Below are 18,220 nucleotides of genomic sequence, written 5' to 3'. Positions count from 1 at the left end.
GAATACTAACCTTATGTGCTCAAAACTCGAGAGCATTAGATTGGGTATGGCGATGTTTTTGGGCTTCGAGAATATGCTGGACAGAGCAGGCGAAGAAGTGAAAGCATCGGTAAGCATTCTGACATGGCAAGAAGGGCCCCCCTCTTGTTTGATCACTGTATGCCAAGCCTTCCTTCGCGACCTCGGTACCAGAGCTTTGGTGCTGGTCGCCCATTCAGAATTTAGCCGCCAATTTGCAATCTGCCCTAGTGTTATGCAGCGATGCGGCGCAGATCATACTCCAGCAGGGTTGGAGGAATTGCGCCAACACAATTTACAGGCGAAACCCAAGAGCATAGTCAATGGTATCTCCAGCTCTAATTGGGCTCTTATAGTGAGTGCAAAAAAGCAAATTTCCGAATATACTTAGCCCTGCCCCCCAGATTCAAGGCTAATTGGACCACACAACAAGCTCCCGTCCAAGATTGAGCACTTTTTCAAGTCTCACTCCAGTTCGATCCTGCAAAGCGTAAGCATGAGGTAGCATTCGAAGCAAAAGATCATACGATGACCTTTCGGCTTTAGCAAGGATCACGTTCCGCTTCCCGTTCCGATCTCAGCCTAGCCGAGCACAGCAAGATCGACATATTTCTCAGTTTTCAATATAGCCTTTGTGTGTGCTCGCCATATCTTCCACTGCTTTCTTCCCTCGCCAGGGGGGAGGGATGGTATGCAAAATGTTTATTCAAAATGTTCCCGCCGACAAAGCAAATGGAGCATGCTAACTCTCCTCGCCTCACAACTTTGAAAAACACTGATGTATTTAGGAATACAAAAACAACATGCCGAGCAGTCCAGCTTTGATAGAGTGCCGGGCTGAGTTCGGCGCTGGAGTCGTCCTCTTCATTCTGTGATGGATAGCGAGATGGAGGGCCGTGGGTTTCCGCCAGTGGACGTGGCACGACTGGTTCTCAATCTCGTCGTGCGTCTTCTACACGTTGCTCTATGCCATGGTTGAATACTTGGGTCAGTATTCCACTTGCCAATCGCTCTACTCTACTTCTGTCTCTTGCTGATGATAGTGCTGTGGCGAAGCCGTGGTTGGAGCCCCTATTGGCCTCACCCAGGAGTTGCGGGAGGCGCTGCCCCTGCGACGAGAGACTCCTTCCGCGAAGGCTCCAAGGCCATTTTCTCGTCCTCCTACTTCATGATCTGCCTAGTTTGGAGTCTAAAAGCAACACTGATCACGTTCTTCCTTTCCTTTACGAGAGATACCAAGATGGAGAAGTACGTGCGAGTAGTGGGATACTTCTCGGTCGTCTGCTTTGTCGTCACTTGCATCATCCAGACGACGCACTGTCTCCCCCTACACCAAAACTGGCAGATACTTCCGGATCCGGGATGTAGGTGCTCCCTGCTGATTGACTAGCGGTCCACGTTCTCTTTTGTCTGACCAGACTGCAGTCGAATGCTCGAAAGGCATCATCACCAATATTGCTGTGGCGGTCGGGAACGTGCTGTACGTATTTATTTTGCATGATAGCTGTTGGGTTGTAACCGACTTATAAATGCTAAACATTTTTATATAGCGCCGACACTCTTCTACTTGTGGTTCCAACCCTTATGCTCAAGGACGTCAGAATCAAGCTTTGGCGGTACGCTTTTACCCCTGGCAATACTTTTTCGTGGCTAGACGAAACTTACATGGCTTCCGAGTTGACAGAAAGATCAAAATAATATTCCTCCTATCACTAGGCGTATTCGTCATTGGCATGACGGTTGCACGCTGCATTCTATCCATTGGGAGTAGCGCAGGATGTGCAGAGTTCAATCTGGCTTGAACGCGAAGCGGTATGATCCAAGTTTGTTATGCCTTCTTGACCTCATACACATGCTTATCCAAACTCCTTGGTACCTAGCTTGATGCTAGCAATGAAGAGCCGCGCAGAGAAGGCCTTTATCCTTGGTTTGATCTCTACGTTACTGGACCAAGCAGGGACACACTATATGAAGGCAATCGCAAGGTCAATTATTCGTGGCACCATAGACCAGCTCAAGGCAGATGCCAGTGACCTGGTACAAGCCGTCCGAGGTCCCAACTCATCGACAAATGACGAGTCTAACTGGGGTTCGCTAACTACTCCTTCGAGCTACGAAACGAGCCAGGTGGCTTGCTTCATGGTCATCGCCAAAAAGTGCATGCTGCACGGCCTTTGGGATAAGGCAGCCTGGGTAATAGACAACTGCTGCTGCAGCGTCGCGGAGGAGCACAAAGACAAGCCGCCGGTACTACTCAAATCGTCGTCATGGCTCTCGAAAGCCTTGCATATATCTTACGTATCGTGGGGGAAGCAGTTCCTTGCTGATGTCGTGGACCTTGTCCAGCAATCTGGAAAACCAGCACCAGCAAGCTTCAAGCCCTTCTTTGAGAGCCTAGTCAGGCATTACATCCTGGCCGAGATCCCCCCCTGGCCCAAGCAACCGGTCGGATGGGCTCACAGACGACGAGAGTGCCCTGGCAACCCTCGTGTCGTCAGACGCGATCCCCACCACTGCCGAGACAGAGGGACGTGCAAAGAGCTCAATGATTTCCTCGAGTCCAGCACCGAGAAATCACACCGCTTCACGCTGGCCGCTGATCTCCGCGATCACATCCATCACCGGCTTCCCGTCGAAATTTTCCGACTCGAGACCATCAAGGACGGCGCGTCCGACACCACCCCCGTCGTGACGAAGCTCGGGACCGAGTACCAGGCGGAGCTCGACCAACGCAAGGTCAATATCCAGAATCTGGAGAAACGACACCTGGCGTTCAGGATCCCGTGCGTGCAGACGGCGCTCGGGGATGAGCTCTATACCGAGCTCGTCCTGCTCCGAAACATTCGTACGCCCCCTGGCGATGAGTCGGGGGAACAGCTCGTGCCCCTGGCGTACACGACGACGGCGAAGACGACGGGCGCGGAGCTTAACGCTCTTGCCGAGGGGAGTGTCGGGAAGAAGAGACCGGCGCGTGGATCCTTTGATCTGCCGCAAGAATTGAGGGACGCCTTGAGGAAATCCTTGAGGGTGCGGGTCGAGGATCCGGATGCGGATGTCGACTTGATGGAAGACGTACCGTGGGAAGACGACTGATAACAACATTAGGTAATAATGCATACTGAACAGGCCTCATTGGTGAGAATTTTTTGATTAACTGGTCCGTCTAACGATTCGAGTTCCTTTACTCAGGTAACGTACCCCACAAGGGAGCTACGCATATAGGCGAGCTGCGCATTTTCTATTATTAAGCTTTATAAGTTATAAATTAACTCGATTATAACGTTTAGAACTAATTAAATATATTAATAATTATTATTTTTAAAAGTTTTTATATTATTCTAATAAGTACGCGTATTATGCCCGGGCTTTCCGTAGATTTTATAACGTTATAAGCGTGTTTTAAACGTTTTTATATAATTACTCCTCTAACGCGATTCGTTTTATAACTATTTATTAACGTCCCTTTAAAACTATAAGTCTTTTCTAGCTTATATACGAAGTGATCCTCTATTTTATAGCCGTTTCTTTTTCGTACGGCGGCGCCGGCTAAGCATCTTATTTACTTTTCGAAATGTCGCGTTCTTACCTTTTAAAAGAGTAACTCGATATATAACCTATATTATAGCCTTTATAATCTAATTAAAACTAATTAAAATAAATATCGGAAAATTATTTTAATATTATACGATACGGTTTTAAACGTATTCGGTTTAAAACTAAGCCTTAATTAAATTATTTAAGCTTATTAATTTTTAATTTTTAAAGAATAAATAAGCCGGAAAACGTCCCTAGAGGTATTAAAATATATAGCTTTATATTTAATTATAAAATAATATATTTTAAATTATACGAGGGGAGTTCTATTTTTTAAAAACCTCTTTATATATTCGAAACGGTAAAAATCGCTTAGAACGTTTTTAAAGACGCTAGTAAAAAGTCCTCCTTAAAATATAAGTAATATACGCCTGTATAAAACCTTTAATTTCTTTCCCGTACACTTTTTTTAATATATAAAAACAGCTGATATTAAGAAGTTAAAGTTTATATAATAAATAAAAAAATATATAAAGTATAATAATCGAGTTTTTTTCGTAATAAAGCTCGAAAGCTATTAAGTAATAGCTTTCGTAGCCGTTTAAAACTAAGAAATAATAATAAACTTTCGTATAAAACTTAATATATTAATTAAAGTATTAAATTTAGTCTTCGCCTCTTTTATTCGTAATCTAGCTATTTTTAATAATTATAATCACTTAATCCTTCGGTAATAGGCTATTTTTATTAAATGGGCTCTCGTACGTACGGTGGTTCCGGTTTTAATCGGGGTTTAATCGTTCTTATTCTATTATTTATATCTATTTTCAATACGAGCTACGAGGGGTATCGTATGCCCCTTTTAATAAATAGGAAAGGGGTTCGTGCGTATAAATACGTGGCACTTTTTTTAAAATAATATAGAAAACCTTAGTTCTTATTATTCTAATATTAGTAACTTTTTATTTTAATAATAAACTTAGCTAGCTCCCCTTATTAAAACGAGTCTTCCCGCCGTAAAGGTTTTGTACGGATAGGTTACGCTAATCCGGTATTCGGTACCTGTTTAAGTTATATAAATAATATTATACCTTCTTAATATTATTTTTATTAAATAGCAGGTCTTTTTAATTAATTATTTTAATTATTTAATAATAATAATGGTATTAAGGAAAAAATTATTATACGTTAACGCGTTTTTTTCCCGTTATAAATTAAAAAGAACTATTTAAAAATAATAATAATAATAAATACGCGCTTTTATATACCGAATTACGTTATACTTTATTAAAGATTATATCTCTTTTTTTTTACTCGTTATACGAATCTAGCCGCTCGATATACGTTTTTATATATACGGTAAAGCTGTTTGTTAAGATTATTTATTTAAGGGTTTTATTTAAGGATTTCTTAGTAAAGGCGTTTATAAGGTTATTTCGGCCGTCGACTTAGTAGATTTTTGAGATCTCCCTTTTTTTATACGATTTTCGGAGCGATATAATATCAATTATTAATTTTTTCTCGTTCGTTATTCCTAATTTAACTAAGTATTTATCGAGTAAATATCCTTGTTAATAAACCGGTAATAGAACGCGGCGTTCGTTAAGTAAGTAATATTTTATTATGCGTTTTTTAGATCGAGATAGTCGTACTCCTTTTCGTTGTTTTTTAACTCTTCCCTTTTCTTTTCTTAGTTTCGGACGAAATCCCTGTATTTTTTCTAGGTAAGGAGATCCTGTCCTACGTTATTATATATTTAGAGGTATTAAATTATTGTACGGGTTTGTTTTTCGGTTAGGTGGTTTATTAATTAATAGCTTTATTTGTAGCAGATTCGGCAAGTTCTTTGTTCGAACTGCCGGTTCCCGTATAATAACTTTGGTTGGGAGGTGTTGACGGGTCGCTGGCTACTTTTTTATTCTAGTGGTCGGCTATTATATAGTAATTTATTACCGTAGATTAGTCGGTTTTCTCGCGTATAATTATTTATAAACCGTTTATTAATTAAGTATATATCTTTAGCCGGGTTTCGATATAGTTCCTTTATTAAATATTATTTTAATAATATTTAGTCCGCTGCTATACTTAGCGATATGCGAAGGTCCGAAAATAGCGCTTTATATATTAGCTTTTAGTAGATAAGGGTTGGTGAAAGTTTCGGAACTCCTTAATAAACTTTTATAACGGAGGTATGGAAAGCGATCTCTTTTTTAAATCCCTTTTCGAGGGCTCGTTATACGAGCTAGAGTTTATTTAATAAGATTTTTAGAACTTCGATAAGTTATTTCTCGGCGTTCTTATTTTTTATTTATGCGAAAGAGGTTATTATTTAATTCGTAAAATATTATCCGTAATTTATTATTATATTAAAGTATGAGTTTATTAAATAGTATATCTCGTTTTATTTCTTTTCAAGTCTGATATAGTTAAGATAGAATGCCTCCGCACGGCCGGAAAAAATGTTTAAAAAGACTGTATAATATTAGTCTTTTGGTATATCTAGCCGTCGGCATGTTCCGATAAATATCCGTACTTTATCGCAGAAGATATCGTATAGCTTGTCGGTATAATTCTTTTCCTTCCTTTACACCTTCGAGAAGGTAACGACCTTATTCTGATCGATTTTACCGTTATAAATAGCTCGGCTTAGAGGGATATCGTATTCCGTAATATACGTTAAACTAGATAATCGTGCCGTCTAGTCCGGCGGTATCGGAATCGGAGAAGGAAAAAAGATAATATTTTACGACGCTTAGGTGCTTGGGAATTTAGGGTTGGACGTCGGGCTTAAAATATTTAAAACTCCGGGATTAAACGTTAGTTTTAAAGTGCCCTATAATATCGCGGACGATTATTCTGTACGGAGATCGGGTATCTCTCGCTTAGGCGGCGGTTCTTTAATTATCTATTCTTAGAAAGAGTGTGGAACATCCTCCTTTCGGGTTTCCGAAGTCGGTTCTGCCGGTCGGTTTTATTAATATATAAGATCGGCCGGTAGTATTAAACTTATAAGTTTAATTTTAAAGGATCCGTCTATTAATATATCGACTTTATATTTTTTAAAGTAATTAAAGAGCTCTTTTTAAAATATACGATTAATTTAGCCGAATTAGTATTTAATTTTTTAATTAAATTTTATAATAAATAATTTTTTAAAAGAGGTTTTTTTTATTTTTAATATATAGTATTTTAAAAAGTATTTTATAAAATATATTATAAATAGTTTGGGTATTATTTTCTTAAAAAATATATTTAAAGGTTCGAATTTTTAAAAAGCGAAGTTAACGTTTCTTTTTTAAATTATTAAAAAGATTCCGGTATTTTAAAATATTTTTTCGTATATAAGCGGTTCGAGGTTTAAAGTCGTCGGTTTATCTAGGTTCGGTATGTCCGGGCTCGATCTTGATTCGCCGACCGTAATTACTTCTATTTTAATAGGGGTTATTATTTTATAAATTATATAATAAAATTATTTAAATATATAATTATATATAGCTTAACTAGTTTCGCATATAATTCGGAACCTGGTTTTTTATTTATAATATATACTCGGGAAAAGGGGTTCCTCCTCGTACGGTTAATTTAGTTCGGCTTTTCCTCCGAATTTTTAACGGGCGGAAATTCTCGGGGCTCTTTAGTACGGTCGCCCTTACGTCGGTAAAGGCGTAAAACCGTTTCTTTACTCTTACTAATCTATAATCGCTACGGGTAATTATTAATTAGTATTAAATAAGTTTTCGTACGTATAGTAATTCCGGTTTTAATCGGGGTTTAATTGTTTTTATTTTATTATTTATATCTATTTTTAATACGAGCTACGAGGGGTATCGTATACCCTTCTTAATAAAATAGGAAAGGGGTTCGTACGCGTAGGTACGTAACACCCTTTTTAAAGTAATATAGAAAACCTTAATTCCTGCTGTTCTAATAGTTTTTATATTAAAAAGAGAGGTATATTTTCCCGGTAAAAATAATATATAAAGGGATGGCGTAACTGTTTAATCCGACGCCTTAGATAATTATAACTTATTCTTAATTCCTTTACTATATTACCCCAGGCCTTTCGTGTTAATCGGAGGTGGTTATAATTATTTCGAACGAAATTTAGCTTATAAAAAACCCGGTCTCGTTAAAATTATATATATCCTCTTCGTATAGTTTATATTTATTAATTATATTCCGTAAGAAAATAAATTACGCGTAGTACGCGTTAAGATCTTTATAAAAGACTCTTTAATAATCGATTCTTTAATTAAAACGCGTTTAAAGGTCTAGTTATTATCGTATAAAATTAAAGGCTTAATTAACGCCGACGCGTCTCGCGTCGCGTAAACTAAATAATCGATTCGCTATATCTTTTATACTACTTAACCGAGAAAAAAACGATCGCGCATTTAAATTAATAATATATTAAATAATTAATTTCTTTTTAAAATTAAAAAACTTTTAAAAGTTTATAAAGATTTTAAATCGTAATCGAATTCCGCGTCGTCGGCTATATAATATTAACTTTAAAATATAATATATCGCTATAACTTTTTATATATTTAATTTCGAGTTATTTTAAAACGCTTAAAGCGTTAAATTAAACCTTTTTTCTTTATTTTTTAATTCTATGCTTATTAAAAAAAAAGTTAGTATAAAATTAATTATAAAAAAGTTAATTAAAAGTGCGCAGCTCGCTTATATACGCAGCTCGCTTATGGGGTACGTTAACGAAAATGACATTGTGCCTAGTTTGCGCGACGTGATTGTCGGGTTACGATCAAGTTTCAACCATCATAACCAGGTAACGTTGATATGGTTTTATAGCTTTGGCATTTATCATCAGGGCGAAGTCCACAGAAGCCGAGTTCGACGTTACAACGAACGCTCTCGAAAGTAAGAGTCACTTTTCGACGATGAAATCTCGACATAATAACTTGTGACTCTGTTTTTGCAGATCCCCGGATTTCAGCAGGCTAGCAGGGGTCCCAACACCCGTCACCGCTGCGGGGATCAGGGGACTCATGGCGGGGTGATTGGTGCGTTTACACCAGCTGCCCTATCCGTTCAGAAATGTTTACTTACTTCCCGGTTAGCCAGTGAGTCACGCCGGGGTAAAGTACTACATATATACTCTACGTCTGAACAAGGACAGAGTAGCGTGGTGGTCCTCAACCAAACATGCGATCTTCACTAAAACCCCAATAACATACCGCTTGACATAGATGGATACCATAACGCCAGACACCAAGCTACCCGCGGGAGTGCTAGCTGAGCCTCTCGCGGCCGCCGTCGCGGGTTCCCCTAACACAACCCCGACAGAGACCCACCTCGATCTCGTTGAAAGCCCCAAGGTCCGCACCAAGCTGCGTCTATATGCGATCTTGTCCGCACTCTATGTTAGCAACCCAGCTCTGCCCCCGGTTGGAAGTAATAATGCATCTCCATACGACAGGGTAGCTAACAACCACCGCCCATAGCTTGCCCTCTTCGTGGCCGCGCTGGACCAGACCATCGTCTCCATCGCCATCCCCACCATCACGTCCGACCTGCACTCCGCCCAGGGCTACGTCTGGATCGGCGGCGCCTACCTACTGGCCAACGCCGCCACCGGGCCCCTCTGGCCAAGTGCAGCGACATCTGGGGCCGCAAGCCGCCGCTGCTCGCCGCCGTCGCCCTCTTCACGGGCGCCAGCCTGCTCGCCGCGCTCAGCCCCGGGGGCATGCGGGCGCTCCTCGCCGGTCGCGCGCTTCAGGGCGCCGCGAGCGGGGGGCTGATGCAGCTGGTCACCATCGTCATCTCTGACCTCTTCAGCGTCCGCAAGCGCTCGCTTTACCTGGGCTACGTCGGCTTCGTGTGGGCGCTCGCGGGCGCCGCGGGCCGCTGCTCGGCGGTGTGTTTACGCAGCGGCTGGGCTGGCGCTGGTGCTTCTGGATCAACCTGCCGATCGGCGTGCTCACCTTCCTGCTGCTCGCGCTCTTCCTCGACGTGCATAACCCGCACACGCGGCTCGACGAGGGCGTCAAGGCCATTGATTGGATTGGGACCGTCTCTATCCTCGCCATAACGCTCCTGTTGCTGCTCGGGCTCGACTTCGGCGGCGCCATCTTCCCGTGGAACAGCCCCAAGGTGATCTGCCTGATTGTGTTCGGTGGTCTCATGATCGGCGTCTTCCTCTTCGGCGAGCAGCGCTTGGCCAGGTATCCCATCATTCCGCTGACCATCTTCAAGGACGGATCGAATAACGCGACGTTCATCGTCGCTTTCGCGCACGGCATGGTTCTGATCGGGATCGAATACTACCTTCCGCTATTTCTGCAGAGTGTGTTGCAGGCGTCGCCCCTCCGCAGCGGCATCCTGATGCTTCCGCTCATCGGCACGCAGGCCGTCGTTGAGATCCTGGCTGGCATGCTAATCCACCGCACGGGCCGCTACCGGGAGCTTATCTGGGCCGGCGCGGCCCTCATGACGCTCGGCACCGGCCTGTATATCTTGTTCGGGCCCGAGACGTCGGTAGCCGTGGTCGTCGGGCTCGAGGTCCTCGGCGCCCTCGGCCCGGCCCTCCTGTTCCAGAGCCCCATGGTGTCCATCCAGAACAACGTCAGCCCGGACGAGACGACCGCGGCCACGGCGTGCCTCGGCTTCGTCCGCAACCTCGCCATGGCCCTGTCCGTCGTGCTCGGCGGCGTCGTGTTCCAGAACAGCATGGAGGCGCAGCAGGCTTCTCTGGTGGCGGCGGGACTGGACGCATCTGCTCGCGCGGCGCTTTCGGGCAGCCAGGCCGCGGCCAACGTTGGTATTACGCAGTCGATCAAGGACCTCTCGCAGCGCCATACGGTCTTGGAGGCGTTCGCGGGGAGCGTGCGGAACATGTTCATCATGTATACCTGCCTGTCCGCGGTCACGCTGGTGGCCAGTGCGTTCATTAAGCATCGGAAGCTTAATGATGAGCACACGGAGACCAAGACGGGGATACAGTCGTTGACGAAGGCGGGTTAGGACGGCGGCGCCTGCTCTGGTGTGTCATAGCAATCAGCTCTTTGGGATGTATTCTTGCCTTGGAAGATCATCCTGCTTGGCCTTGTCATAAATGTCTTCCTTTGATCTCATGGTAGACGAGTTATAACCATTTGATTGGTTGATAGCATGGGATTCGTGGGTGTTGCCTGTTCATCTTTTTTCGTTTATTTCCCGGGCTATTTGACACCATAATGTGGTCATAAAATGGCCCAGTGAGGAATCAGGGGTATCTCAGGGGCTAAGGGCTAGGGCAGGCGCGTACTCCGCTAGTCATGAGTTCTGAGCAACTGCCGCGGGCCTGTGTTCACTAGGCTTGGCTGGCCTTGTCGTTGGTGAAATAAAGCTGCCACTCTTTGGGAACGATCGGGGTACCAGAAACCAGCTGTGTCGTGCTCGCCCTGCTACTTGTCTCGATGTCCGTCATCTTGTATATCTCCATCGATCTCACAACACCCGACCGCAGTTGACTGGCGCCTCCCGCTTCTTGGCCGCTGCCGTTACCTGCGCCCTTGTCCGTGTCGCCTCCCAACCGAGCTCGTGCCGGTGCCGTCGGTCGAGAGGTGGCGCATGTATTTCGAGGATTCGGATCGGTGGGATGACCAGGTCTCGCGCTTGTAGAGGGCGTTGAGGGCCGGGGCGTTAACAGGGAATATTTTTACGAGCTGTTTATTGGACACGCCGTGCTTTCTGTTAGGTTTTGGACATCCATATAGTAGATCACGGTAATTTATGGGTGTAAAACAGACCATTATACCACGTCAATCTGGATTTCTCCACTTCCGTTTTCGTCATTGGACCTGAGCAGCGCGCTGCTTTAAGGGAGCTCATAACAAAGCCGGCTGAGCGAACCTGAGCTGAGCCTGAGTCCCCTAAGCAGCTTTCCGAAATCGGACAAGATGCTCTGGCATCCAATACTGGATATCGTATTCGAAAGTGGACTTACAGGCATAAAAGATCGTATGGGGAAGGCGACACCGAAATTTCCCAGCAGTTGAAAAAGGCTGCTTTCGGGCGTTCCGCACTAATTATAACCTTCTTTAAAAGGAACGTTTTATAATAAATATAAATATATATTTTATAATTAAATATAATAATATTATTTATCTCGGTTAAAAATATATTAAAAGCTTAAATATATATATATTTTAATATAATATTAATCTTATACGTTAATAAAATATAATACTTAGTTTTAAATTATTAAATCTATCGCTTTTATTATAATTAAAAATAATAACGTAATTTTTAACTTTTTTAAAACGATTATTTTAAAATATATTTATTTTATTAATAAAGCTAGATTTAATTTATTCGTAATAATATAAAAATATATATCTATATATAATAATATATATATATATTATTCTATACGTAATTATAATTATAAAAAGTGTTATTACCGCGTAATTTAAATTATTAGCTATATAAAGAGTATTTATAGTATACCTTTATCAATAACGTATCTTATAAGCGAATGTCCCACACAAGCGAATGTCTCACTTTCATAAATTTCCTTATAGCCTCAACCTTTTTTTATATTCTTTTACGTCCGAAAATGCCATAACTTTAAAAAGAAAGTAATATAATTTTAACGCTTCAAGCGTTTTAAGAAGACTTAATTTTAAGCGTACGAAAGGCTGTATTAATTTATTACGTCTTATTAAAAACTTTATAGCGTAGACGAAATAGCTAACCTATACGACGCGAAATACTTGCGAGTTTTCGAAAGCTTTTAAATTCCGAAAAGAATACGATTATTTAATATATTATTAATTTAAATACGCGATCGTTTCTTCCCCGGTTAAGTAATATAAAAAATATAGCGAATCGATTATTTAATTTACGTAACGCGGGACGCGTCGGCGTTAATTAAGCTTTTAACTTCGTACGATAATAACTAAATCTCCGGACGCGTTTTAATCAAAGAATTAATTATTAAAAAGTTTTTTATAAAGATCCCGACGCGTATCACGTATAGTTTACCCTTATATAGAATATAATTTATAAGTATAAGATTTAAAAAGAGGATATTTATAACTTCGACGAAACCGGCTTTTTTATAAACTAAATCTCGTCCGAAATAATCGTAACTACCTCCGATCGACGCGGAAAGCTTAGAGTAATATAGTAAAAAAACTGGGAATAAGTTATAATTATTTAAAGCGTCGAATTACACGGTTACACTATCCCTCCGTATATTATCTTTACCGGGAAAACGCACCTCTTTTCTTAATACGAAAACAGCCTATTACCGAAGGATTAAGTAATCGTAATTATTAAAAATAACTAGACCACGAATAAAAGAGGCGAGGACTAGATTCGACACTTTAATTAATATACCAGGTCTCGTATAAAAAACTATTATCGCCTCTTAGTCCTAAACAGCCACGAAAGCCACCACTTAATAGCTTTTAAGCTCTATTATAAAGAGAACTCGATTATTATACTTTATATACTTTCTTATTCGTTATATAAGCTTTAACCTCTTAATATCGGTTATTTTCGTACATTAAAAAAGGCGTACGGGAAAGAAATTAAATGTTTTATACGGGCGTATATTACTTATATTTTAAAGGAGGACTTCCTATTAGCGTTTTTAAAAGCGTTTTAAGCGATTTTCACCGTTTTAAATATACGAGGAGGCTTTCGAAAAATAGGACTCGTTCTGTACAATCCGGAATATATTATTTTATAATTAGATATAAAGCTACATATTTTAATACCTCCGGGGACGTTTTTTAGCCTATTTATTCCTTAAAAATTAAAAACCTTAAATAACCCGATTAAGGCTTAATCTTAAACCGAATACGTTCGAAACCGTATTATATAATATTAAAATAACTTTTCGATATTTATTTTAATTAATTTTAACTAAATTATAAAGGTTATAACGTATATTATATACCGAGTTATTCTTTTAAAAGGTAAAAACGCGATACTTCGAAAAATAAATAAGATATTTAGCCGGCGCCGCCGTATAAAAAAAACGGCTATAAAATAAAGGATCACTTCGTATATAAGCTAGAAAAGACTTATAGTTTTAAAAGGATATTAATAAATAGTTATAAAACGAATCGCGTCGGAGGAGTGGTCGTATAAAAACGTTTAGGACACGCTTATAACGCTATAAAATCTGCGGAGAGCCCGGGCATAATACGCGTACTTATTAGAATAATATAGAAATATTTAAAAATAAGAATTCCGATTAATTTTAATATATTAAATACTTTATAATAAAATTAACTTATATTTTATTAAAAAGGGTGTAAAAGAATGGGATATTTGCTTATATGAGACATTCGCTTATAGGATACGTTATTTCTTAATAAAAAACTAGCTAACTACTTAAGGGTAGTTTTAAAGCTATATTTCGAGGTATACTTATAATAATACCTTTATTAATCCCTTATTAACGGTTTATATAAATAAAATACTAAGCTATTAAAGTCTAGTTTTAAGAGCTATATTTTAATGCGTACTAGAATATTCTTATCGATATTTTCTACCTACTTACCTAAGTTAAGGGTAATTACAACAAAGAAAGAGCCGTATTCGCTAATACATATTTTTTCTTTATTAGCCCTTTTTACTGAAGATTTAACCAGCTAACTAAGTCTTGTTTTAAGATACATATACAAAATTATGCAAAGGCCTTTAACCACTCTTGAGCTTCCTATCCCGACGAATTCCGGCGCCGTTTCGCATACGGGATTAGTTGAAAGTGTCTATAACTTGAGCTTAGCACTTTAACCCTGCCACGAAGTGAAGGTATATCCTTCGCCTTTTAGAATCCCGAGTTGACCATCCAAATCAAGCAGCTTTCATTCGGTCAAGGGCCAAGTTACACCCGCAGATCGCCGCTTGGAATTGCCAGCTGCGTCGTCTTTCGCTTGCCGGTTCTTATAAGATTTATTGCTACTATGAAGCAAAAGGAGGACTGTGTGTCAACCTGTATATTAGCGCTAACTCTTGATCATTTAAAAGAGTCCTAGATGAAGCCATATGGGCTTCTGGAAGTGTTCTATATACACAGAATGAGAGAATATTCTTGAAGAGAGATTACGCGTACAGTGCTTCTAGAGAGTTCTCTAGTGGGGATGTGTCCCCTGCGCTAGTCACGTGACTAGATGATCCCTGAAATTCAACTGTTCTCTATTTTATAATAAGGAGGCTTTGCGGTATGTTTTATTAAGGCTGATAGACCCTTTAAATCGTTATAATATTAGGGTTATAAACGTAGTTATAGCTATATATACTTATTTATTATAACCCGACTTAACTATACGGCTAAGACTCACGTACCGGCACGGAACTATAATAACCCGACCCGGCTACGATATTACCGCTAGCGATCGTATCGCTAGCTATATTAATATAAACTTAATCTTACTTTAATAGCGTATAATAACGTAAACGGTATTAGCTCGTATAGTAATAAAACGAATATAAAAGGATATAAGAACGAGATACGACGAGTTACGTGACGGGCTACGAGATAATAGAGGCACGGCGCCTAGAGTAAGCTAATTAAGAACGGATTACCGTGATTTAAAGGATGGATCACCGTGAGCTAATAACGAGATTACCGTGATTTAAAAGATAGATTATCGTAAACTAATAAGTGATTTAAGAGATTAATAAAAGAGAGGTTAAATATATAATAAAAGTATTTCTTATATATTTTATATAAATATTTTTTATTTTAATTATAAATTTAAGTATTAATTTAATTTATTAATAAAATAAATACTTTTAATAATTTTATTATAAATACTTTTAAGTTTATATATTTTTATTACTTTTATTTTTATAATTATTATATATTATATTGATAAAAGCGTACTTTTATTACAAGTTTAAATATTTTTTCGTATTATTAAACATAAACTTTAATACGTCTTATTAAGTTTTTTTTAAAACTTAAATAACGTTCGTTATATTTTAATTACTTTTATTCTTACGAATTATTATTTAAACCTTTAAATAATAATACTTATAAGAATTATATCTATACCTAGACTTAATAATACCCCTCGTTATGAGAAAGCCCCCGCCGCCACTTTAAGCACCTCTTAGCGAGATCTCGTTATAGAGGTGGATAGCGACGATAATAATAACGGCCTTATCCGATAAGCGTTAGCTAAGCGTATTAAAGAACGTAAGTAAAAGAGCGCTAATTATTAATATTATTATGTTAAGTTCGAAAAAGAGAACGTAATAAACTTTTAACTAAGGATACCCTAGGATAAATATTAAATATTAATAAATGATACGAAGAAGTACGCTTCCTTCGTACGGCCGCTAATATTATTTAAACCCCTGTTATTCTTAAGGGAGGTATGAAGATTAGTACCCTAATAGCTTTTAACGAGATAAGTAGAAATTTCCGAGGATTTTTTATTTAAATTAAAACCTATTAATAGTTTTATAAAAAAATATTCTAAAATACTATTTAACGTTATTTACGCCGCTTTATTTTTTAAAGGTAAGGTACTCGCCTAGTTTAAACTTTACCTAGACGAGCTAGTAAAGAACGATTAGTAAGTTAAGCTATGCCGCGTAAAAGTATAACGAATTTTCGAAAATTACGATAGTTTCGAACAAGCCCTTAAATCACTTTTTTAATACCTTAACGAGAAGTAATAAGTAAAAAAGAATTAAAAACTCTTAAATAAAAAAGATTAGCCGCCTTTTATACCGCCGAATTTCGACGTATTATAACTTGATTAAATTATATTAAAGTTACGAAGATTATAATATATTATTAAGGATTAAAAGAAAATATTAAGGATAAACTTAGCCGGCTTAATACTCTTAGTAATTTCCTTTCGTATATAGAGCTTATTATTAAAATCGATACTTATATATATAAATAACGCCGCGAGAAGTAGGGCGGATAATAATAATAAATTAGTCGAGTTTAAATTAATATAAGATAATTACGTACTATAATAATATACCGTTAAAAAATAGCACAGCGTATAACTATTATAGCGGACCTATAGATCTTGACGCTACTAGGTACGATAAATACGATAAGAAGTAGAACATTACTTGCTATAATTATTAAAAATAGGGATATTTCGCTCGAAACTATTAATCTTTAAAGAAAGATTTCCGAAGAGTCCCGGGTAGGCGATAAATTAATACCACTAGTGGTCGACTAACCCCTATAGCTATTAAAGGAAGCAGCGTTAATAGTACGCTAAACGCGCCCTACGATAGCCTGCCCTGGATAGCTTGTTACGACGATGGTTGCTACGATTATTTAATAGATAAGGAAGGGACGGGATAGTTTTTTTAAGGCCTTTAAACGGCAAGGTACTATACGTACCTTTATAATAAAGAAAATAGCGAGGATAGTAGCGAAAATAAAGGTTCGAAGAATTACTTAGCTTATAACGAGCGTTAATTAAATGATTTTAAACGGCTTATTAAACTATTTACGCTAGAACTCGCCGAAAAAATAGCGAAGCTTCGAGATTTAAATATTAACGAATAGTTAGTAATCTTAAGTGTTATACTTCCCGAATTATAAAAGCTACGATAAGTACTTATTATATATAGACTTAAATAAAGAGTAAAAAGAAATTACGTTATTAGCAATGATTTTAAAATTTCGTTAATATATAACGATCACTTCTTACTCGCTTAGATCGGCTATATTCACCATAGTTATACCGAGTACTTAATAAAGAACCTCGAGGAGGGATGGTTTCTTAGGAGAATTAGTAAATATTTAATTAAGTAACTACACTTTAATCACTTTATTAAGAAAGTTAAAACGATTATACTTAACCCCCGCCGAGCTTATTTATTAATTAAGAGGACTTTTTAATAGTTTTAAAAATATTACCTAAAAAGGTAGGATTAAAAGGACTATATTAATAACGAGTACTTATAATACGCATAGGAAAAGTTACGAGCTTATTAAGCGTTTAAAGTAGATGTATAGCGTTTTTAAGATACCTAGAGCTCCTAGGTTAAAAGACCTGCTATAATAATAGAATCCTAAACACCGCTACTACTATACGACCACGAGATACTGTATATATAAATCCGTCGCTATTAACGAATAGCCGACGAACGAAACTTATTATAACGGTTAAGAAACGACCTCCGCCGGTTATAGAGGGACGATACCTAACGGGATATAATAGATCCTTATATTTAATAACGGATAACTAGGATATTTATATTTATATCGTATTAATAGTCGAAATAAAAAGAGTTACTATTCGAGCGTTATTAAATAGCGGGGCGTAAGGTAATTATATTTTATTACGAATTATTAATAGCTTAACTTTAGAATAGCGGGAAAAAGACGCCCTATACCGATTTAGGACCGTCGATAGAGGATTTATAATATATAACGATAGGAACGTACGAAGGGAAGTCGCGAACTTTTTAATTAATATCGAAGGACGTTATAAATGAATTACGTGTAATATTATAGACGTTATAAGATACGATATAATTTTAAAGATACCTTAATTATAGGTGAGTAATTTTAAAGTTAATTAAAGAATAAGCTAACTTTAATAAGACATATTAAGAAGAGGTTTAATCGATAAGTAGCGGTTTAAGAAGCGACCCTTTAACAAATTTAAGGTTTTAAGGGTATACGTTATTATTAAGAAGCTGAAGCCGAAGGTTACGACGA

General features: G+C 38.5%; 2 protein-coding genes across 2 annotated transcripts; both read left to right on the top strand.

The window, feature by feature from the left end:
* Positions 1-1,911: 1,911 nt before the first annotated feature.
* Positions 1,912-3,111, top strand: PG994_002760 (uncharacterized protein; the record flags this gene model as incomplete). The annotated part of the gene is made up of 1 exon (XM_066854169.1): positions 1,912-3,111. One exon carries the CDS (start codon positions 1,912-1,914, stop codon positions 3,109-3,111), a length of 1,200 nt encoding a protein of 399 aa, XP_066720024.1.
* A 5,651-nt stretch (positions 3,112-8,762) lies between these two features.
* On the top strand, positions 8,763-10,536 carry PG994_002759 (major facilitator superfamily domain-containing protein; the record flags this gene model as incomplete). The annotated part of the gene is given in 4 exon segments (XM_066854168.1): positions 8,763-8,936; positions 9,018-9,107; positions 9,167-9,430; positions 9,445-10,536. 4 exon segments carry the CDS (start codon positions 8,763-8,765, stop codon positions 10,534-10,536), a joined length of 1,620 nt encoding a protein of 539 aa, XP_066720023.1.
* Positions 10,537-18,220: the final 7,684 nt, after the last annotated feature.

This window comes from Apiospora phragmitis, assembly GCF_038363925.1.
Source record: "Apiospora phragmitis strain CBS 135458 chromosome Unknown utg000003l:1.0-2676785.0:1.0-2680665.0, whole genome shotgun sequence".
NCBI classification, from domain to species: Eukaryota; Fungi; Ascomycota; class Sordariomycetes; order Amphisphaeriales; family Apiosporaceae; genus Apiospora; species Apiospora phragmitis.
Note: the sequence above shows the minus strand (reverse complement) of the source record. Positions and strands in the feature narration are given on the sequence as shown.